A 23,484-nucleotide genomic window follows, 5' to 3' on the forward strand; every position below is an offset into this window, starting at 1 on the left:
AACAGCTGAACACTGGAGTGCGAGGAAAATTGGTGTGCTTTTAGTTAAGAAGGTGGGATGGCTTTTCTGAACACATTGTTTCCAGTGTGAAATTAACTGGGTTAGATTTTGGTTAGTTGGTTGATTTGTTTGGGGTAGGGCTGTTTGGTTTTGGGGGGTTTGGGAGTGTTGTGATTGGGGGGGGGGGGGGGGGGGGGTGGGCTTGGGTTTGTTTGGTTTGTTGGTTTGTTTTTTTTTCGGGGGGGGGGGGGGGATGAGATTTGGTTTGGGTTTTTTCGGGGTGGGGAGGAGGTGGGTGGCGAGCCGGTGACGCACGTCAGGAGCCCTAAGTGATGTGTATTTTTCACCTAAAGAGTTAAGGGCGGCGCTGGCCGCCCGCCCGGCGCGGCGCTGCCCGGAGCCTCCAGCAGGCGGCCGGCGCTCCCCGGCGCTCCCCGCGCTCCCGGCGCTCCCCGGCGCTGCCGGCAGCCCGCGCACACCGTGGGAAGCAGCGCAAGGACTGACGTCCAGAACATCCTGCCTATAGGATTCGTGCTGCCAGCAGAGCCCCGCTTTCCCCCCTCGCTTTAAATCCGACTGGCGAGGGCAGGCACCCGAAAGCGGGAGAGATTGGCAATGCAGCGTGGCGGCAACTCCCGAAAGTTCTTGCTTTCTGTAACTCCCGATTGCGGACTCGGAGCTGTCGGGCAGATCTGAAGCTGGGAGTTTAACAAGCCCCGTCTGCGAAAATGCCTGCGACTTGCTGGTCTTTGAATTTGATAACTGGCCTTTCAAAGCTGATGAATACTTAACAGCAAGAGAAGTCAAGGAGGAAAAGGCAAGTTTCACAATTCAAGCAATGCTAAAACATGTTCTCATTTCACCTTATGGAAACGGGACTGTGGAGACAGCTGCAGGTGCTTTTTGGTTTTGTTATTGGCAAGATGTGTCACAAACTAATATGACTTTTAAACTCTTCTGACTGTTTAAAGCTAGCAAGCAGCAGCAAAATTAAAGCAAGAAATTAACTTGAGGAATTTGAAGACTTTCAAAGAAGAAAGCTGTTTTCCAAGAAGAGCCAAGTAGGACGATGGCATCTGGAGAGTGCCTTCTACTAGACCTAGAAACAGATAACTTCATTTTCTATAACATCTCTGTCAACCAGAGTGCAAACTTCACCCTCCTTGGGGAGGACTGGTTTTACCCAGCGTTCCTCTACGCCATCCCCACGATCTATGGGATCATCATTCTGATAGGCCTTATTGGCAATATCACTTTGATCAAGATCTTCTGTACTGTGAAATCCATGCGAAATGTCCCTAATTTGTTCATTTCCAGTTTGGCTCTGGGAGACCTGCTGCTTTTAGTGACTTGTGTGCCCGTGGATGCCAGCAGGTACCTTGCTGATGAGTGGCTGTTTGGCAGAACTGGATGCAAACTTATCCCCTTCATACAGCTCACCTCTGTAGGGGTGTCAGTCTTTACTCTCACTGCTCTCTCAGCTGACAGGTAAGCTTGGCTGCTGTTGCTTTGAAAAGAAGCCTGCATAATTATGACTCCATAAAATGCACAATTATAAATTTGTATTTTCAGGTAAAATGTTTCTTTTTCATGTAATGAGGGAAGAACCACCTCACGTGATTTCTGGTGTATATTAGCATACAACTTGAGGAGGATGCAGATTGAGCACACGATACTTTATCTAAACTAAATGTTTGTCCAATTTAGCTAATAGTCTACATTAATTCAAAGTGAGACAAGAGCAGATCAAGCTAAAGACCAGAGAGAGAAAATGCCATTAATGAAGCTCTGCTAAAAGATAGCATGTTCATATTTGCCAAAAAGATAATTGATCCATACTTCATGAAGTGTGAAGGGACTGCTCCAGCCATTTAAAGTGCTGTAAGAATCAATTCTTTCTAGTGGCTTGCCTCCTTAAAGTTCATAATATGTGAGGCAGTATTTCATCAAATACTTTTCAGATATTCAAATGAGCTTGTCTGAAGCCAGGAATCACAGTTGCTATAGCCAGTGTATTTCCCTTGGTTAAACAGTTTGCTCCTTATCCAATCAAAACAGATCTGTGCTGTTGGTTCAGAAACTTCATTTTCCAATAATGTTTAGTAAAAAAATAATATGTAGTAAATATGCTAGTTTATTTTCTGGATGCTTCCAAAAGAGATTAAGGAATACATTATCACCATGCTGAAGTGACACAGAAGTACTGAGTGAAAAATTATTTCAGTTTTATTGTGATCAAAAAGACATGAGGATTGTACTCTTGCTCAAAAATAAGGGAAACTAGGTTTGCTTTGGGTAGTCTCTTGCATGCCACTCTTGCTAAGCTGCTTTAAAACACAAGACTACTTTTGTTCAGATTTCACTGATGTTCACATACATATTTCAGTATACTTTTTGCAGTCTCAATGAAAGCAGATAACTCCTCAGTGTTTCAGAGACAGAATGGTCAATATGTTTGTCCTCTTCTCCTTGTTGGGAATATATAAAAATAGCACTGTCTGTCCCAGTAGCAGATGACAAACAGAGACCTATGTGTAGATAAAAGTATTAAAGCAATATGCTTTAAAGTGCTGTGAAGATAGGAAAACTGCACTAGTGAAAGACCACATGCACTTTTGCTCCTGAGTTTGATGTGGTGTCTGGATCCCCTCTAACTGCTCTGAAGAAAATGTTGGAAAAACAGTAAGTATCTCTCCAGGAAAAGACATCTTTCTAAAGCTGTAATGTTAGTTGTTTTAAGGGGTGTAAGGAAAAGAAAAATGCATTGTAAAGAAGATTATATTAGAGATATTTATTGCTATCTGATCACATGCTACGTAAAGTAAACATTGCAAATGCTTTTACTGAGCAGCACATCAATAGCACTTTTTGCCTGAAGTGATAGAGCAGAACAGAAAACAGCAGCTGTGCCAAGCTTGGGGTTTGGTGACTTCAAGCTCTGAACTTTAGCTTTATCAGGAACCTGTTAACCATCATGCTGCACTGATGATCAAATGTTTCCATTTCCAAGGGATCATTTTACCCTCTTCTAATGCATCTGTGGTCCACTGCAGAAGGAGATAATAATGAAACTTGCAACTTCGTTAGGTTTGTGACTCTAATACGCTGTGCATTGAAACACAAGTGTCCTTATCTGTTAAGTTTGCTGAAGTTTCTATTTTGATAAATTATTAGCAGTTCTGGGTCAATTTTGTTACAAAATAATACAGTCTATATTTTGTCAGCTCACAGCCCATTAGTCTATTTCCTTAAAGCTTTCCTTAAAGCTCCCTGAACTCCAGATCCCAGTATTAATCATGTCAGAATCATTAGGGAAATAATGTAAAGGAAAATGTAAAGGAAAAACTTCCAAAATGTGAGTTGAATGTGAACCAGCATGGTGATTCTGGCTGGGGACTGTGGAGGGTCTGGAAGCCCAACACCCTGCTGCAGGTGAGATGCTGAGTCTGGCGTGCGGGGTGGTTTCATAGACACCCATTTCTGATGACAAACATGGCACTGCATGAAGGGAAACTGAAGAATGGAGCATGGTGATGAGATGATTCATGCTCAGTGATGTGAATCCTACCTGAAATGCTCACACGAGGCATGTGGATGTCTCTGTTCTCATTAATCAAAGCCATAGACCATGTGAGAGAAAAGCCTCCTAAACCTCCTGCTCTGAACAGCATTACATAGCACTGTCTCCAAGGAAAGGGAGACTTGTCAGTGTACTACAGACCTTTTGTCTATAATTCATCATTTGCAAAACATTATCATAAAACTCTTTGTTTCCACATCCTTCCATTGACAAAAGCAAATGGAAACAACTGCTTGCATTACTGAACATATCATGGTGATGCCTAGAGAGACATCACTGGGAACAGAAGTCTGATGTGTAAAGAAAAGCACCCTCTGAAAATGAGGGGCCCATTTTTAGTATGTTTTTGCACTCACATCAGCAGTGCAAAAGTATAAGCCTTTCTGAGGTATACTTTTATCATTTCCATTTCCACTTTGCCCTGTGTTAGGAATCTCTCATCTGCCAGTGACTGCAAACACTTGGCTGAGTGCCAGCCTCCAGTTGGCAACCTAAAACTGCTCAGTGGTTTGACCTGCCAGAACAAGGGGTTGTCCAGAGAATTGACTGTTCACTTGCAAACTTCTCAAGGAGAAACAGGGACAAACTGCTGACCTCAGCTTTTCCTGCAGTGGGAGCCTCCCAGGCTGCAAATCCTCTGTGTACATAAGGACACAGCTGAGCATGCCTGCACAGGTTTGAGCAGGAAGGGACAGCCACAGGGTCCCTGGGTGCTTAGGATGGGTCTCTGTACAATCATGAGATTTCCTTCAGATTTCATTAGTATTTCAGAAAATATGTTAAGAAAGGACAAGAAAGAGGTAACAATATTACAAATGTATTTCCTCTGGGACCACTCCACTGGCTGCCCAGTGCTTGCATCTGTCTGGCTGCATTTGCAGGAGCAGGGGGAGCTGTTGGGTGACACCTGTTTTCCTTCAAGTGGGTCAAATTTTCAGAGCAGCCAGGAGAGGGTTAAGGCATCCGCTGTGCTTCCAGCCACCTTCCATGAGTGATAAGGCGCCAGTGCTGAGTATACAAGAGCAAGGAAAGAAGCAGCCCATGTGTGTGTGTGATGTTTGTGCGTTTTATAAAGACTATAAATTAGGTTGGTAGTGGAAGGACGTCTGTCTGTCCTGCTGCTCTGCACTGTCGAGCCAGTGGTTTCTTGAGCTGCTGCTCAGTTTATCCCGGATAAAACGGGAGTTTGGGTTCTGCCCTCCTCCTCCTCCTTCACCTCCTCCTCAGTGCAAGGATAAGCGGTACTGAGGCACCCGTGAGAGCAGTGACACCTGGGCTTCTAGCCCAGGCAGAAAAGCCAAGGCTGTCTCAGCAAGGGACGGGAAATTAAGGAAAATCTTTGCACAGCAAGAGGAGAAGCAACTATTTAATTGCTCATGTCATGGGAGATGTCTTTATTTAATTGGCTTTCTCCCGTGACTGACAGGGTATATACATTTGCATTTGAATTAACCAGGCTGTCAAGCATTGATCGTAGTTCCCCACTGTTAGGCTGACATCGGAAAAGAACGAAATGCCCTGGTGCTCATGCAGTGAAACCTTCCTGAAGCAATGCTGTTTTTACAAGCACACAGCAGAGTAAGTGTAAAATGTAATTGGAGTTTACAAGCAGCATCTTTAAGCGCCTTGGATTACATGGATTCTAGTACTGGAAAACTGCAGCATGCCTGCCAGCCGGAGATGCCTGCGGTCCTGTGGTGGGAGTGACAGCCTTGTGAGATATGTGGAGTGACATTACACGGGAGATTAGGTGGCTTACAGTGGTAAAACCAGCTGCAGACAGCAGGGTTGCACTCATGCTGGACACCTGAAATGAGGATGTTAGCCTTGGAAAAGTTGACCTCTGTGCCTTGGGTGCAGGGATGGATGCAGGAATGCTGCAGGGCTCCCAGCTCTCCTGGGTCCCTTGGAATACACCATGAACACAACTTTTGATGTGCCTCTGAACTCATATGACAGCTTGTTTATCTAAGAAATAAAACTTTCAAACAACACTCCTAAAAAAAGCAGCAGTGCAAGGAAAGAAACAAACCCAGAATTTCTACAAACACACTTTCAAACATGCAAAAGTCTTTGTTTAGTGGACTCATTTCTTCTGTGATTTAGATGTCTCCAGCCCCTAGTATTAATATTACCTACAATGCTACAGGAGGTGTAATATCTACATGCCAGTTCATTTATTTTACTTTACAATCACTGGTTTATATGTCCACTAGACTACTAAGGGAAGTATGCCACCCTAATAAAAAGCTATGAAAAGTCACTCCATATTTCCACTGAATTTATTTACATAATGACACTTTTTAAAAAAAATACCATCAGTTGTAAAGTGCCAAGTCCATAGTAGTTAAGAACATAGTCTGGGCATTCTAGTCACAGTATTCATGAAATACTTTCAGGTCACTAAGGCAGTATTTAGGAGCATTTTACTTGTGCTGCAATTTGCAGTGCAGCCCCAGGAAGGTTTGAGGGTGGCAGAGAAAGCCACTCTGAACTACCAAGACATCCTCTAACCCAGTCAGTGCAAGTTGGCAGAATGGTGCCCCATGTGGAGAGTTGGGATCCACTGATGTGACCTCATGATCTCAGCCAAAACATCAGTCCTTCCAAGCCATGGAAGAAAACTGGAGGGACTTTGGGGCCCAGCCCAAAGCCTTCCCTCACACTGAAGCACCAGGCAGGTCCATCTCCACCCTTGCCACTGGCACAGTGTGTGTGCTGCTGTCCTTCATGTGCTGATGGATTCAGGGTGATACACACAGATCTCCTTCAAGATCCTGATGTACAAGAGTCTTAGATCCTGGTTGCTGGCCACTGTGTCAATATAGTATAAACACTCTTTACACCCTTAGTTTTAGCTCTCATTTCCTCAGCCCCTGAATCCATCTGCACTGCAAGCAACTGATCAAACAGCACAAACTTTCTGAATTCTTGATTAACCAGAGCAGATGGCCAAAACACAATAGATGCACTTCTATAACCAGGAAGATTAGAGCTCCCATTTATAGCAGTGGGATTGGTGCGGAAGTCTGAGTTTAGAGTCAGTGCTAATGTGTTGGGGACTGTCAATATTTAAGCAATCAAAAGGAAGAAAAGTCAGATTACCTATTGTTTACCTTTCAGTAAAACCTAAAACCCCCAATCAGTTGTCATGGTCTCATAGTACGAGGTGCTGTACACACTGTTATTAAGGAGAGCAACCGGCTGCGGGGAATTTGCCAACTGTGTGTCCCAGCAGTGGGCTGGGATTTCACCATCACTGCAGGGAAATGAGCTTACAGTGGACCCATCAGTTCATGTCTTACTATTTGATGTTCACATGTGGACAACAGCGTGGCTGAGAAGAGTAGGAGGGAGCTGAGCTGAAAAAGTACATGCAGGCACAACCACACTATGAAGCATCCAGTAACTGCTTTGCTCAGAGATGATCTTTGCAATAACCTGTTTTCCTTTATTTTGGAAAGAGACTTCACTGCTGTCTCTAAGGAGTTCCCTCACCTAGGGGGGTTTCAAGCAGTTTGACACCCAGGTTCCCAACCTCACCCAGTACAATCAAGGACACCATGGGCCATGATCTCCTGCCCATAGCAAGCTCTGCAACTCCCACACACACAGTCTGCTGCGTAGGATCTCAGGCAGAACAAGGACTTTCAAAATCCCTCTGCCATGGGGCAGAATAGAGGGACAGTCCATGGACCTCTCACAGTGCCAAGGCACCTGAAGGCATCCCAGCAGCAAGCCAAGTGGTCTGCTGTAGAGAAGAGTAGAAAGCTGGAGATGCCTTGCAGAAACTCCCCTCCTGATGCCAGGCTAGTAGTGATCAGTTTAACTGGACTGCAGAAAACTGTGGAGCATCAAAGGGAGAAGCACTGTCAGAGCTCTGCCCATTGTGTCCTCACTTGCCCTCTGTCCACAGTCAGTCTCTGAATCTCTCTGGGAAGGCAGGACACAAAACAATGCCATGACACCCTGAGAGAAAAAAATGTTTCTTCACACCTTCAGGCAATCCTGAAGCCTGAGACTGAGACATGAATGTTTAAATGACCTGGGAGAACCAGAGATATGGATGCAGGACTAGGAGATACCTCAGTAGCCATCAACTCAGCAGTGTGTCTTGCCCACACCTGTGCCCAGAGGCTACTAAATATCTCATAGAATTTGGAATAAAAGAAATCTTTCCAGTGACATGAGGCTGCTTTCTGAGTATTCAGACTGAAGGCACATATATCACTCTGCTGCCTCTTGTGTGTCTGGCATTCTGTTCCCCTTTCTGCTTAGAACTCATGTCATGTTTCAAAGTGAAATTTGTCTGTCCTCTAACTACTGCGTAAAAACCTAACTCACAGCAAACCTGAAAGGCTGAGAGTTGGGGTTGTTCAGTCTGGAGAACAGAAGGTTCTGGGGATGTCTTATTGCAGCCTTTCAATACTTAAAGGGGTTTATATGAAAGACAGAGAGGACTTTTTACCAAGGCATGTAATGGACAAGGAGCAATGGTTTTAAACTGAAAGACAGTGAGTTTAAACCAAACATAAAGAAGAATTTTTTATGATGAGGCTTGTGAGGTACTGGAGGGAGCTTGCCCAGAGAAGTGGTGGACACCCCACCTGTCAAAGTGTTCAAGGCCAGCTTGGATGGATCTTTGACAACATGACTTAATTGAAGAAGCCCTTGCTTATTGCAGGACAGTTGGGCTTGTTGATCCTTTAAAGGTCCCCTCCTACCCAAGCTATTCTATGCTGTATGATTAGAGCAGTCAAGGATAGCAATAGATTGTTTAGCCCCTACATGCTGCTGGAAGGTTCATGCAGTGGTGATGATCTCTCATGACACCTATGTTTACTGAAACCACGGAAAGGACTTAAGCAGCATATAACTGGTTTTAAGAACTTAGTTTTTAAACTTAGTTTTATATTTTAAACTTAGTTTTATATTGAATTACACTAAAGCCATGACACAATTAGAATTTTGTGAAATGAGAATCTCATTTTGTCACATACAGAAGAGTTGCTCTAATGTCTTCTTTTGTCTCTTCTTTCCTTAACAGAGCACTAATTTTTTGCATCTCCTGCTCACTTAGCTCCTATATTTACTATTTTACACATAACTGAGTTTAAATGGTTTATTTTAGACTATGGCTATTTACCCCAATGACTCTACAGCATTCTCAGTCTGGTAGCCACTGTGTCATCTGCCAACTTTTCCAGCAAAGGTTTTATAGCCTGCTCAAGGCAGGTGATATGCACAAAAAATAACACTGCAGCTAGAGAAAGTTCCCAGCACCCAGACTATGAATGGTTCCACACATGGCTTTTTACCACCATGCTTGATGTCCTGCTAAGGAAGCATAGGGCTCAGGGGCCCTGCCTGGAATCCCCCCTTCCCAGACCAGGAGTCCTAATTTTTAAGTCCCTCTTTCCTGTGGGAGTAGGACAGGGATTGCATGGATAGCAAAGGGAGGACCATGTGTACCCTGGTTCACACATGTGCATATCTGCATGCATGGTCACCCATGCCAGCATGTCCACAAAAGCTGCAGCTCCTCTGTGCACCAGCATGGTCCACATCCTATTTGCATCCCCTATCATGTTGTGACAAGATAAAAAACCCCTGGCATCTGCTGTGTGTTAAGCAAGACAGACATGTTAATTATCACCTGTTAGCAGGATTGACCTGTCTCTTATTCCCTCTACAACTGGCCTTGGGCAGCACAAATATTTGCAATTTTCTTGGTCACACCATCCAGCTTTTCTAAACATGATGTCTTTGAAACCAGTTCTCCACTTCTGAGGAGATTCACCACTTTTTCAAGATTTGTAAAAAAATTAGCACCAGTTGTTCCTCAGCTGGTTCCTTTAGTACGCCTAGGTGTAAATTATTCAGGCCTGCTGGTGTGAAATTAGTTTATGTAAGCAGATGTTGGCTCACATCTTCTTTAATACAGCTCACAAGTTTTCTGCTACATCTGTAGTACAGTACATAGTATAGAACCACATATGTCTCCTGCTCATTTGGTCCTGAAGATGACTATTGAATTATTGCCTTTCACTTTGTCTCATCATTGTTCATATCTTCACTATTTATGTGTATGCCTTACATACTGATTTTTTTATTCCTGATGTATTTAAAATGCACATTTGTCTGTTACAGAGTGACCTTTGATAATTTGTTGGGTCCTTCAGCTTCCCTTATCAGTCACCAACATTTTAAAACTCCGATACTTGCTGTCATTTACTTTTGCTTTTTCCCCAGCTGTTGCATATTGATTTTTGTAATTACTTCTTTGAGGTTTTAGCATGGCTCCTCCTTTTCTGTTATCCAGGGCAGCTTTTTGCCGTGCTTTTTTTGTGGCAGGGAGGGAGACACCAGGGAGCAGGCTGGAAGTCAACAACTATTGTATAGGTGATGATGCCCTTTAGATTTGTGTTCTCAGTCAGTTGATTTGAAAGCTGCTTTTAACTTTAGGAAATCTGCTTCTCTAAAGTTAATAGAGTCATAGAATCATAGAATGGTTTGGATTGGAAGAAACCTTAATGGTCATCTACTTCCAACCTCCCAAAAGGGAGAAGGAATACCTCCCCGTAAACCAGGTTGCCCAAAGCCTCATCCAACCTGGCCTTGGTTCTAAATATATATAGCTTTTTATTCTATTTCCACAAAATTATTATAAACACACCACAGCTGCTATAGCTTATGGAAATGCTAATTTTTAGGTCAATGGTGAGCTCTTTTTCTGTCAAAACAAGGTACAATATTGATTTATTGTTCATCACAGGCAGACCTTTTTCTGTTGAGAAACTAATGAATTTCTATAATCGGCTCTGTGGGATATCCAGCAGTTATGTCACCTGCTTAGATTACTCAGTGATTCTGTTTTTATACACCAAAGATGGTGCTTTCAGCAGAAATAAGGCAGATTCTCTAGTTAAATGAGGGGTCCATGTCTGAGGCCACAGCTTGAGCTGCCCTGGTCACAGTTCAATCCTCAGGCATGCAGATCTCCCACTCCCAGGCTGCTGACATCCCTGGAGACTTGGCTTGAGGCAGTAAAGCCTTGGATGGAAAGCATCCCTGGGGCTGGCTCCTTCTCGTGCCTGGTGCCCCGGGTGCCAGCACCAGTTCTCCCAGCTACACTGCAGACACTCACCGCATTGCAACCCCGACACCAGCATGTGTTCTGGTGCCACGTGGCACGAGCAGGCACATCCCTCTGGCTGCACCCAGGCACTGAGCACATAGAAATGTGTGCAGTGCTTAGCTGGTGCTGGAGAGCTTGCTGGTTTTGAAATTAAAGGATGTTTCCAAGGCGTGTCCAGGGGGGCATCAGGCACAGCATGGCCAGCCAGGCAAGGGAGGGGATTGGCCTGCTCTGCTCTGCACTGGGGCAGCCTCACCTCAAGTTCTGGGGGCAGTTTTGGGCCACAATATAAGACAAACTATTACAAAGCATCCAAAGGTGATGAAGGTGGTGAAGGGTCTCACGGGGAAGCTGTCTGAGGAATGCTTGGCCTGTTCAGCCTGGGAGAGACTGAGGGGAGACCTCACTGCAGTTACAACTCCCTCATGAGGGGAGAGGAAGGGCAGGTACTGATCTCTTCCCTATTGGGATCAGTGACAGAACCAGAGGGAATGGCCTGAAGTTGTGTCAGGGAAGGTTTGGGTTGGATATCAGGAAAAGGTTCTTCACCCAGATAGTGGTTGGGCACTGGAACAGCTTCCCAGGGAAGTGGTCACAGCACTGAGACTGACAGAGCTCAAGAAGCGTTTGGACAGTGCTCTCAGGCACATGGTATGGCTCTTAGGGTGTCCTGTGCAGGGCCAGAAGTTGGACTCCATGATCCTTGTGAGTCCCTTCCAACTCAGCATATTCTGTGGTTCTGTAAATGAGTGGGTCCCAGCTCTGCTTCAGACAGCAGGTCTCACATCTGCTCACAAGGAATTGTGAGGCTGGCCCCACCAAAATCTTTAACTTGGCATGAGGCCGAAGATCACTGTCTGGGAATAACTATCCTGGGTGAAAAGGCGTTTTTTTTATGTCCATGGGCCATTGTTTTTCATATGTATAGTTGATTTCTGAAATATTTTAGGTTGTGGATGGTTATGATTAGAAATAACACATTCACTATCAAATGATTGGTGTTTAAGCTCTCCTTCCCCAATATGTAGTGCACTTCAGTGGTCTCTAAAACACTCTCTCTCAATTCTGAATTTAGGCATTCCTAGACTGAGATTCTTATTTGTCCACATTTCAGGATAATGTAGCAGTATTTTGGTATACAGATTGAATTTTGAACATATGCTTTAAAGGTAAGAACTGTGCCACTTCCATCAATGCCTCTTTTTCTTTTCATTCAAATGTTAAATTAATAAAAAGAGAAAGTAGGCAGTACCTGCCAGTGTATTTAAGATTTGCTCATTAGAGATGTCTTTGTGCCCATATGCAATTTAAGATTTTAATAGCAGGTGTTCACTCAAGAATCATGCCTAATAATGATAATCTTAACTAAGTATGCAGAAAGCAGATAGACCCAGAATAGGTTGTCGGAGTGTGTTGATGGGTTAGACAGTGTAGCAATTTTGTGGATTTACTGAATTGTCTCCAGATCTATAAATATTCATAACATCCATGGTGGAAACAATAAAGGAAGTTTGTGGCATTGCATTTGTCATAAATTTCTTGGTATATTTAGTAAGATTCTTTTCTTGATTTCCAGGTGGAGCTTCACACTCAACAGGGCTCCATCTTCTTCATTTATGTAGTTTTATTATGTAGCATCATTTTTTCTCTGTTGCCTGATTTTTGCATGGTAATTGAGCCAGTCCTTCATATTCTGTGGGCAAAACAATAATGTGAGGCTTGTAGAACATAATTGCAAAATCTTAATGAAAGGATTCTTGTTTGGTCTGTTCCCAGGCCAGGACCAGACCAATGTGCCATTAACCTCACAAATGAGAACAGATGATTGGGGATCACAGCGAATACAAATTGCACTTTTCTCATTATATCAGTCACAAGTGGGAGCAGAAGAAGTATGGGGAACATGCTGACTGAGGGGCAGTTCTTCCATCATTACCACAGGAAGTGATGGATATTTCAGGAGCTCATTTTCTGGAAGTGGGAGGAACTCAGTGTTTTCACTTCTCAGCAATTTAGGTGACCATTTCTGTAAGAAATCAGTCCATTCCAGCCAATCTCTGCTTTTTTATTTAAATTTGAGTTTCAAATTAGCACAACTTCTCAAAATAAAGCACAGTTTAAACAGATTCAAAATTTTGTAAGTGGATTTCTCACTTCAGAGAGAAATAAAGTGGCAATATGTACATCTTTCCACCAGCCTGAGGCAGTCTAAATAGTGGCACTAGTAATGAAGCAAGGGTGGGCAGGGCTTCTGAAATCTTGTTTGAACAGGTTTTAACACCCTTGGGTTTTAAACCATTATAGAAATTCAGGAGTGGGGCACAGGATCTTTTTACATAAATGGTGTAGGGCATAGTAACAGATGATACTACTTGGAGAAAATTTTCCTTGACATTTAAGTACTCCTGCAAATTCATTGGAGGGGTACTATCCCTTTTCTCTGGAGAAAGGATGGGCAGGCCTTTTTTTCCTCTTATATTTCTTGCAAGTGTGAGGTTAGGCTGTAGAAAGATGGATGTGCTTGGAAGGACTGAGATAGAAAAGGGCAGTGCTCTGTGGCAGAGCCTTTTTCAGCGATTTTTTCTCCCTCCACTCCTGGGTCATCTACATGAGCTTTGCTTGCTGGCATAAGGGAAGGGAGAAAGGCATGATTATAAAGCAGTCAAAGAAGAGGAGAGCAAGCTGAGGCTGCCTAAAGCACCAGCTTCTCCACACAGCAGGAAGTTACTTCAAAAAAAAAAAAAAAAAAAAAAAAAAACAAAAACAAAAAAAAAACAAACAAACAAAAAAAAACCCAAAAAACCAACCAAACAAACAAAAACCCCAGAGACTTAGACATATGGAGCTAAATTAATTAAAAATCCAGGGAAACATCTGATTTTCCTCCTCATGCTTTAGTGGTTTTAATTTAATTTTTGTGGCTGTTGTAGTAGACATAAGTGAGTGGACGAAAGTGACAGGAAAAAGCCATGAAGGAAGCACTGGGGTTCCAGTCTTTGTGGATAAGGTCCTTTCTTCCCTAGAGAGCAAAACTCCAGCCCTTCTGTGCTTAGAAATGTATTGGCAGTATGGCTTTGAAGGCAAAGCCTGTTTATACTTCAGGTGGTGTGTATTTTCTTGGCTCATCTGAGGAGCAAAAATATGGATGAAATATTTTTGTACCAACAGAGAAACTACGCCTAGCAAATGCTGACATCCATTTGGGGCCGTATTTTGGTTGGTATCTTTGGACAGTGTATCTGTAACTGCCTTTTTCATGCTATAGCTACTTCTGTGTTTATATTTGAAGCTGCAGGTTTGGAGCTAAGTGCATGGCATTAACCAGTGTTTGCATACTCCAAGCTTTAGAGTACACTAGGTGATGCTATCATTAGTTACATTAACACAAGGACAATGACACAATTTTCCTGTTTACCTGGCATAGTAACCTCAGTGGGAAAAGTACTTACCACAGAAAGACCTTGGGTGTGCCACATTTTAGTGGTTTATGGTCATTTCAGTAGTTCCAGTTGTGAGAAACAGTTACTCAGTGAGCACGATAGAGATCCTAAGGGATGTGTAAAAGATGTTTCCAAGGATTCAGTGGAGATGCACATGCTCTGTGGGGTCCTACCAATCCACAAGGAATTTTTTGTATTCGGTTAAGAACTGATCAGGTGTTCTGTGTTGAAACAACACCATCACCAGCTTTCTCTTGGAGGCTTGGATATTGCCCTGGAGAACAGGGACAGCACCAGAGTCACTGTGGCTGGTGCGGGGAGGATTTCCTTAGAAGGGGAATCCTCACAGTGCCTCATGAATTGCAGTTATATTAAGCACACTTAGGATAGCCCCATGAGTAATTTGTTTTGAGGGCTTCTTTGAGGGAGACTGCAAGGCAAGGAGCTGACTGGCATCCATCCTGGCTGGGAGCTTTGTGTGCACAACAGGTTGCTGCTTCACAAGTGGGAACAGAGAAATTCAAAGACTGAGCAGTAGTAAAGGTCAGCATCTCTTTCAGGTTTCCAATCAGACCAGCAATCCAGTCATTTTCATCTGGACTGTTTGGGATGAGTTCTTGACAGTGTCTTTTTTTATTCAACTAAATCTTCAGAAGGCATATTTTGAAGTTTTGGGCTTTGTTGCAGTGCATGAATTGTACCTCTGGTTTTTAAACTTTTTCAAAAATTTTTTTAAAAGCTGATAGGGAAAGAAGCTTAGCTGAAAAGAATATATGTATTTCAAACAACAATAATTCAATAATTAGAGACTGAATGTGCAAGCAGCAGAGGTGATCAGTCCAGGGCCATGTCTAGAACTTCTACACAGTTGAGCATGCAAGTGGTGCACTTTCAGAGCCAATATTACAACCTGAGCTAAAAATGATAAGACCTTTGCATGAAAGCTCAGTTACATGAGGTCCATGGCTCCTCTAAGGTGTATAGGTATATTCATCAAAGTCCCCTTCAAAGTGGATTGAAATGTTCACATGCTGGATATTAAATACAGGAAAGGTACATGCCTCAGGCTAACTCATTGAGAAACAAATTGCAGGGGACAAAGCTGTGGCAAGCTCGAAATATTATTTGACGTACAAACTGGAAATACACATGCTGAAAAGCAGAACGAGCTGCTATTCCAATCCAGACTACCTTGATGATGTTCTGAAGAAATGTCCAATAAATTATAAAACCCAGTCTTGATCCTGCCAGGAAAGTGGTATGGAAAAGTAAAGGAGTGAAGACATTTCTTAACCCCACTCAGAAGCCAACCAGGAGATGCAGCTTTTTCACACCCCAAACACCAGCAACAGGAAAATCTTGGGATGTCTCAGCAGCAGCCTGGGGGGCCAATTCCTCATGTGTAGCACCTCTGTGCCCTCACATGGAGCAGCTCCTGCAGCTGCTGTCCAGAGCCTGAGCTGGCGTGGCAGAGTAGAGCTGCTGAGACACAAACTGGAGAGACCCACTGACACATCAGCAAGGCCACTGGAAATGGGTATTCCTGCTGGATCAGCACTGATCAGTCATACATCAATACTCACAGGCTACTAGAGATTTCTGCTTGAATTAACCCACCATCAAGGAAGTCATGCAGATAGTCACCAAAATAATTTTATTTGATTGTCAAGCTATGAAGAAAATATCTACCTGTGTTTCTGCACCTGAGAACTCACATTTTCAAAATCTGTTTTCTAGCTTTGTTTCTTCTGTTTTATCTTTCTGTTCTTTCACTCCTATCCTTTGGGTCTACACTGAACCAAGTGCAAGCAAAACTTCTTTCATATCTTCTCTTACATCTGCTGTAGGAGGTTTTAAAAAGACACTAAATGCCTAGTACTCAATGCCAGCCTTCCTAGACATTTCTAATTAGGTTCTGTCCAAATTAAATTGTTTGTAAATGCCATCTCTGATTAAAATGTTCCAATAACTTAAAATGGAGTAATTATCTGGCTTCTCTAACTCTGTTAATGTTAATAAAAATTAAATGGTTTCTCTATATTCTTTAATTTATCCATATTCCTAGAACATAATACAGGAAAATATTCTCTCAGCAGTCTATATTTTGTAAGACAATCCCTGAAATCATCATGCTAACATGTCGTGTTGATAAGCATACAGTAAACATCAGCAGAAAGAATCAACTAAATTTGCTAATACCTTGATATATTATTAAGTTCCTTTCGTATTTCTCTTCTTTAAGGTTTACTGAAGACTTTCAGTGAGCTAGTGTTTCTATCAATAATCTATATCTGGTCAATGAGAATATAAACTGAGCTATTTCAACACCACTCCTTTAGTAATTTGCCTAGCACTTCTGTTTTATGACTGCAATATTCAGAGCATCATATTTGTTTAAGAGCCATGACGTTCTTCACCTGAGTTTATGATCTGGTGCTGGAAGACTGTGCTTTGTGGTATGACACCACTTAATCCCCAGTTTTCAGAGTGCAAGTTAAAGAGGTGCTAAGCAAGCCTTAAAATACTGTGTCTGGCCATTCAGCTGGAAAAAAGGGAGAGCTGCAGAGCTTGGAGAATAAGTGGTTAATGAGCAATCTACTGAGCATGATGTTTGTAGGACATGAAGGGAAAAGTCCTCTACACAAGACATCTGTATGAGGAAATACCTGCAAATGGCAAAAGGTCTAGATACAGTTTTCATAAAAATAAGTATGTAACTATGTGTGTAGTTGTATATATGCAAATATACATGCATATAAATATGTGTATGTATTTAAAATACATACAGAGATACATAGACACATATATACCTACACAGAGGGAAAGTTAGGTGTGCTGAGCAGGATATTGCATATCATCAGAAGCTGAATGCATGCTCACCCTGCAAATAAAGCAATTGCCGAGGTAAAACAGTGCAGGATGCACTCCTCTTTCAGTGTTGAGTTTGGATAATGCAGGCTGTAGCAGGTGGGGAGTCACACAGTGTCTGTAGAGCCTGAGTTTGTGCTGCTGCGTGGAGGGGCCCTGGTGTGCTGCCCAGACTGGGGCAGGATGCTGTGCTCACTGCCTCTGCTCCACCCCAGTGCCCCGTTCAGCTGCCTGAAGGAGCCAGCATGCTGGAAGAAGCTTAGAGTGGACTCTGGAGCAGCTGATGGGATGTACCCTGCCATGCCAGAGAGGGCTGGTACAGCCCAGGATCCAGGCACACACCAGTCCCCAGGGAGATGTGACCAAGGGAGAGCCAAGTGCACCACCGGCAGAGTGAGGCAGATCCTGGAAGAAATATCCAACAGTCTGTAACTGTTATAATAATGACCCTCCATGCTAATTTGTGAAGCTGTAGACCCTCTTCCTAACCACATTTTGTTTTCTTCTACCATGTTCCTTAAATGCATATGTGAGTTGTGGCTTTCTTGGTGTGTCAAATCCTGACAGAACAAGGCTCCAGCATATATGAAACTCTGATGTTTTCCATTCCCTTCATTACACACACCAATTACACAATTTCAAATAAGTTTAATTCTTTGATATTCTTGGATTCTAAAGTGCAATTTTCTGAAAGGCTGAAATCATGAAAGACAGAATTTCAAATCAAAAAATGTCTCTATGTATTTAGAATAGCGAGCAATGATGATTTTTTTTCTGCAAGAGACTCAATTAGAAGTTCTGGCTACTTGATCTGAATGCATTGAGTTAGGGAAAACTCTTGCCAGCTACACTATCAAACAGCAATTAAGCAGGAACATGTTCTTTGTAGCTTAAGAAATAAGATTTGCAGCAGACCACTATACTCAGCTTGAAAAGTGTGGCAAAATCTCAGCCCAGTTTCCTTCAACACTGTTCCATGAAGGAGTTTAAGCTGCTGTACACTTTTGAAGAGAAGTTTATGATTGCACTTCCTGTCTTAATGCTATTTGGACATATATTAATGTCATTAATATTAATTAACATGTTAATGTCAGGGAGCTCTCTGCTTTGCTGGGTCAATTACAAATTAAATGAACTCAGAATCAATACACGTGAAACTGAATGAACTGATGACAGGTGTGTCTGGTTTAAATTGAGAAATCTATTGAATATATTGAAATTAAAAACACCAGAAAAATCCAGTCTTGAGTAAAGATTGATTTTGTTTGTGTTTTTATTTCTGAATGGAAGGGAAAAGCAAGCATACTGTGCTTGAATGTTGAGGTCAATAAACTATTTCCTTTTTTTGTTTGTTTTTTTTAGGTATAAAGCTATAGTAAGGCCAATGGAGATTCAAGCATCCCATGCACTGATGAAGATTTGTGTGAGAGCTGCTATAATCTGGATTGTATCCATGTTGCTTGCCATCCCTGAAGCAGTATTTTCAGATCTGCACCCTTTCCATGACAAAGGGACTAATAAAACCTTTATCAGCTGCGCTCCTTACCCTCATTCAGATGGGCTGCATCCCAAAATTCACTCAATGGCATCATTTCTCATATTTTATATTATTCCCCTATCTGTCATTTCAGTGTATTATTATTTTATTGCTAAGAATTTGATCCGGAGTGCTTACAACATCCCTGTGGAAGGAAATGTTCATGTGAGGAAACAGGTAGAGATTTGACTTTCTTTAAAAATCCACATTATGAGTCTGGGAGGAGAGAGGGAATACAGGGAAATTTATACTCCAATAGACCGTGTCTGTCATACTGATTTTAATAGATTAGGTGGGGTGAAACTAAAATGGATGAAAGAAGCCAAGATGCAGGGGTAAACAGTTAAAGCATCTCCTCCTGTTTGAAAGTTCAGAGACTTTGGCAGAGTGGTTACCATGGCAAGCATAGCAGGAGACCCTTGCCGAAGCCTGGGAAGGTGTTGACTAGGATGCAGGGAAAGGGGCAGAGCAGATGCAGTGTTTGCAGACTGAAGCAAAGGGGTGATATGGGAGAAAAATCAAAACTTCACAAAGTTGCTTTGTCAGAGAGAGGACCTTGGATAAAGCCTTGCCTGTTTCTAAACAGCGTCTTTACCTTGATGTATTATTTTATTTGTCTTAACTCTTTAACTGGGTGTGCTTCAACCTCAGCTAAACTGACACAAGCCGCTGGTAGCTGAGCAATTGTCCTCTCAATTGCACCCAGCTGACACCTCCACCTTAGGCTGACCCAACACAGTCATCTTGCATAGCCTTCAGGTGCTGTGCTGAAGCAGTAAGGCTGCAAAGCCTTGGGGTTTGTCCTTCAAATGATGTGCGATCCTTGAAATCCTTACCCATTTTTGCTTCTGAATGAGCGTAAATCTTCTCCCCTGCAGGCCATTTCTCTGCTGATTCGATGGCTGTTTTGATTAGTGGCAATAAAGTGAGCAGCATAAGCAGCCCTTTCCCCTTTGGTTTTGGGGAGAGAGCTCTAAAGAAAGCAAAAGGCCAGGCTGGTCTAGCACCCTCCGTCCATCATTCCTGTCCTGCAGTGCATGCAAGTGCTATACGTCTCCATCTGAGATAACTGGTATCGATTTCTTTATTGCATTGCTTCCTTTCTTATAGTGCAGATGTGGCCTCAATAGCCCTATATCAAATTAAGAATACATTTTAAAAGAATATATGGTTTAGTCAAGGAGAGCCCTTTCTCAAAGGATTTAATTTTCAGCCTGCTTGCTGGAGACGTTATCACCTGGTGTATGTCAGTCCTTCCTGAGCTCCATGGCTGATTCTTAGTCAGTGCCATTAAAGGGGCACGAAATAAAGTCAGAATGGGCTGCCATGTCTCTCCTGCCTGCTTCCTGCTTGCAGCTGTCCTGAGACTAGATCAGCCTGTGTAAAATGCTCACTTCCTGATTTACCTGTGGAGCTTGGAAGCAGTGAGGATGGGGCAGTGTCCTTGGAGCCTGGCCAGGTGTTGTGGCCACACTGGGGCAGGGGCAAGGGTAGCAGAGCTGAGGCTAGGAGCAGTTACAGGCCAGTCACGTCCTACTTAAGTACAAGAAGTGGGATGCAGCTAATTCCCTAGGAGTGTCTGGGAAGCATTACTCTGGGATTACCACAGAGGAGAACATTAGGGAGCCTGAAAAGGTCAGCAGTGTTATATTTTCCAATCCTGCAAACTCTGGCTGCACAGCCTCTCCCAGGGAGCAGTGCATTTTAGCAGGTTTTTCTGGGCAACTCTGTCTGTCCTCTCATTTTGGGCAACCTCCTTCAGGGCTCTTGCATTCATTAGGAAGAGAGATGTGTTTTCCAGTGGCTTTGTTATCTTAATGTGCAGCACTTGTGGACAAAAGACAAGGTATGGTTTACCTCAGCTCCCCTTGGTTGAGCAATACCTTTGGGCTGACTCCAAGCCTGTAGAAGTAAGTAAAACAAAAGTGTGGCTGGTCTGCAGGAAGGTTATACTGTGTGCTAGCTAGCTTTGTGAAAGCACCTTTCCCTGAAAAAACTCAGATCATGCCAAGAGGTGCTCATCCATCTGTTCACCACCTGTAGCTCTCTCCTGGTGGCTCCAGTGCTTTCAGCTGAAGGGTCCACATCTCTGCTGCCTTGGTGTTCCTCCAAGTACGGAATATTCTCTCTGTTTCTCCATCTCCTTCAGACTCTGCCTTGATCTTAAAGGGCTGGGAGCTGTTGCAGCACTTTTGTGTACATACACCACATGGCCCCATGGCAGAAAGTCCTGCCTGTGAGCTCTGTGAAATATTCCAGACTCCTACACCATAATTAATTATAATAATAGTAATAAGGTAATTTATTAAAATTACATATGATTGTGTATATTACATGCGGATAACTAATGCAGATTGTCCACAGTTTTGTTGCCAGAGCTGGGATTTTGCAAAGTGACAAGCCATTGGAATTTTATCTCTAAACAGGGAGGGAAAGGCTACTTCTTATGTAATAAATTTCCAGAATTATTTATTTATAAGGGAAGGGGGTTGAGGAGAGACAAGGAGAGTTCTTGACTGTGTTCACCTGCAGTCCAAACTTCCCTGTTCTGGATGCACCACCTGCCATATGTTAGCTGGAAAGCTGCAGCACTGGCAAAAATAGTCAGCCCCTGGTCTGAGCTGGGAATAGCAGCTGATCTGTGTTTCTCTTTCTTGGTCCAGATTGAGTCCCGTAAGCGCCTGGCCAGGACCGTGCTGGTCTTTGTGTGCCTCTTCGCCTTCTGCTGGCTGCCCACTCACATCATCTATTTGTACCGGTCCTACCACTACTCCGAGGTGGACACCTCAGTGCTGCATTTCATTGCCAGCATCTGTGCTCGCATCCTGGCCTTCACTAACTCCTGCGTCAACCCCTTTGCTCTCTACTTGCTCAGCAAGAGCTTTCGGAAGCAGTTCAATAACCAGCTGCTGTGCTGCAGAGCTCGCCTCCTCATCCGCTCCCACAGCATGGCCAGGAGCACCACACGAATGACCTCCCTCAAGAGCACCAACCACTCCCTGGCCACCTTCAGCCTCATCAATGGCAACCACATCTGCCACGAAGGCTGTGTCTAAAGGGCACAGGCAGGGACATCAATTGCTGAGCGTGGCTGCTGGACTTTGCTCCGTGGGGATGGTGAGCAGCACACACACATGCACACACGCATGCAAGGAGGTGTGCTGTGCTCAGACAACTCAGAGGAGCATCAAGCATCCAACATTTCATCTTGGGCTGAGGTTGAAGCATCCAGCATTTCACTCTGGACTGAGCCAGAGCATCAGATCATTGAGCACCAGCACACAGGACCTGTTGCTGCTGTGCTTTCAATGACAGCAAAATGAGCACCTCAAGATCAAATCTTTGTTGGCTCTGCAGAATCTTCATCACTTCCTGCTCAATCCCAAACTTATGCACACTTACAGCAGTGATAAAGACCATATCAGGTGCACACAATTTGTCAAAACAGTTGCATTCATCACTTCATGGTGTAATGTCTTTTGACATAGAAATAAATCCATTTAAATAGGGTAAATACTTTTACAAAGGAGTTCAACGTAGGTAATTTACAGACTTTTCAAGTATTTATTAATGTTCTGAATACAGTATTAATTCATGGTCTAAAAGATATCAAGAGTTTACTGAGGCGTGTCTGTGGCCTCATCTGAAATGAGCAGTATCTTGCACCACGTCAATGTGAAAGTAGTAACGTGAATAAATGTGAGTTGGAATGTGTTTACAGCTTTCAACTGTGTGAGCTTTTGCCATGTTGTGGAAGAGACAGCAGGGCAATTTCCAAGCATTACTATTTTGTTCTTCCTGTCTTCAAAGGTGTGAGATAGTGAATGTTCCATCACCTAAGTGGTACCACAAAATTTTAGTCAGGTTTAACTAAGGGCAGGCAGTAGCAGAAACTGATGTACAGCTATTTTTCATGTAGTAGTGCTTTGTGAAACACTAGTTTTTCAGAAAAAGCTATCAGCAGTTCAAGGTGTGATCTCCAACCTACATTTTTTCTACTGTCTTACAGAAATCTGTGGAGACAGAATGCCAAAACTGGCTAACAGATTGGAGGAACAGGTCTACTGTAATGTTTGACCCAGAACAATTCCTGTGCCAGGAACCATCTATTCTGGAACAGGAGCACAGTGTCCTGCAGATAACAAACTCCTGAAGCACCTGGGCTATAAGACACGCAATGAAGCTGCACACCTGATAAATAAAACTGCTGCCAAATGAGGCCATAAACCAATCACTGTAGCAGAATATTGGGTTTTTAATGGCCCTTATCCTCTTTGATGATGATCCTTTTCGTTACCGCACCAAAAGATAAATGAAAGCTGGTAAAACTTTGTCCTGGGTTTTCTCTGTGTTTGTAGAAAAAGTCATGTGTGCAGTGTAAAAGCACTCGGCCCCGTTTCTGCAGCTGCTTTGGGATCCTGGTGGGAGCTGCTGTCTCCAAGGACTCAAACACGCTCTGATGCCAAAGGCAGAGCTCTGAAAGCTTTCCCTCATTTTCCCTTTTGTCCTCTGATGAGACTGGACACGCAGGTAGGTGAGCTCAGGATGGGGCCACACCACTGTGATGGTGTGCTGCTGTGCCCTGTTCCCCCACCAGCCCTGGGCACTGCCAGCTGTGTGCCATCCCCTCCTGCAGTTATAAGTGCCCCCACATCCCAATCAAGCTGAAAACTAATGGGATAGGGTTATTTTACAGATGAGTCAGTTCCCTTGCTTGGCTGACTGTGTGTCACTGTGATGTTAATTTCAATTTACTGAACTGAATCCTCATTTATTAAAATTTTTAGTGCTTTCCCTAATCTTTATTATGAAGCCACATACAGTACCAGAAGCTCAGTTGCAATCATTTCAGAGAGTTTGGTTGAGTTCTGAGCTGTTCATGACATTTCAAAATGAGAAAAAAAATTATCTAGCCTAAGGT

The 23,484-nt window shown here is 43.2% G+C and overlaps 1 protein-coding gene across 2 annotated transcripts; it reads left to right on the forward strand.

Moving 5' to 3' along the window:
- Window positions 1-267: 267 nt before the first annotated feature.
- GRPR (gastrin releasing peptide receptor) lies at window positions 268-23,122 on the forward strand. Of its 2 annotated transcripts, XR_010079734.1 has the most exons (4): window positions 268-1,488; window positions 18,389-18,740; window positions 21,227-21,988; window positions 22,573-23,120. XR_010079734.1 is itself a non-coding variant. In XM_063392893.1 (3 exons), exons 1-3 carry the CDS (start codon window positions 1,070-1,072, stop codon window positions 21,617-21,619), a joined length of 1,164 nt encoding a protein of 387 aa, XP_063248963.1. In that variant the 5' UTR covers window positions 268-1,069; the 3' UTR covers window positions 21,620-23,122. The 2 variants fall into 2 exon arrangements, 1 of the variants encoding a protein (XP_063248963.1); XM_063392893.1 differs by having other exon boundaries at window positions 21,227-23,122.
- The last annotated feature ends 362 nt before the right edge of the window (window positions 23,123-23,484 follow it).

This window comes from Prinia subflava, chromosome 3, assembly GCF_021018805.1.
Source record: "Prinia subflava isolate CZ2003 ecotype Zambia chromosome 3, Cam_Psub_1.2, whole genome shotgun sequence".
Lineage (NCBI taxonomy): Eukaryota > Metazoa > Chordata > Aves > Passeriformes > Cisticolidae > Prinia > Prinia subflava.

Coding starts and splice junctions, on each gene's coding strand:
- GRPR (XM_063392893.1), top strand. CDS start 1,070: ATGGCATCTGGAGAGTGCCTTCTACTAGACCTAGAAACAGATAACTTC. Junction 1,489..18,388: donor ACTGCTCTCTCAGCTGACAG/GTAAGCTTGGCT, acceptor TGTTTTTTTTAG/GTATAAAGCTATAGTAAGGC. Junction 18,741..21,226: donor ATGTTCATGTGAGGAAACAG/GTAGAGATTTGA, acceptor TTCTTGGTCCAG/ATTGAGTCCCGTAAGCGCCT.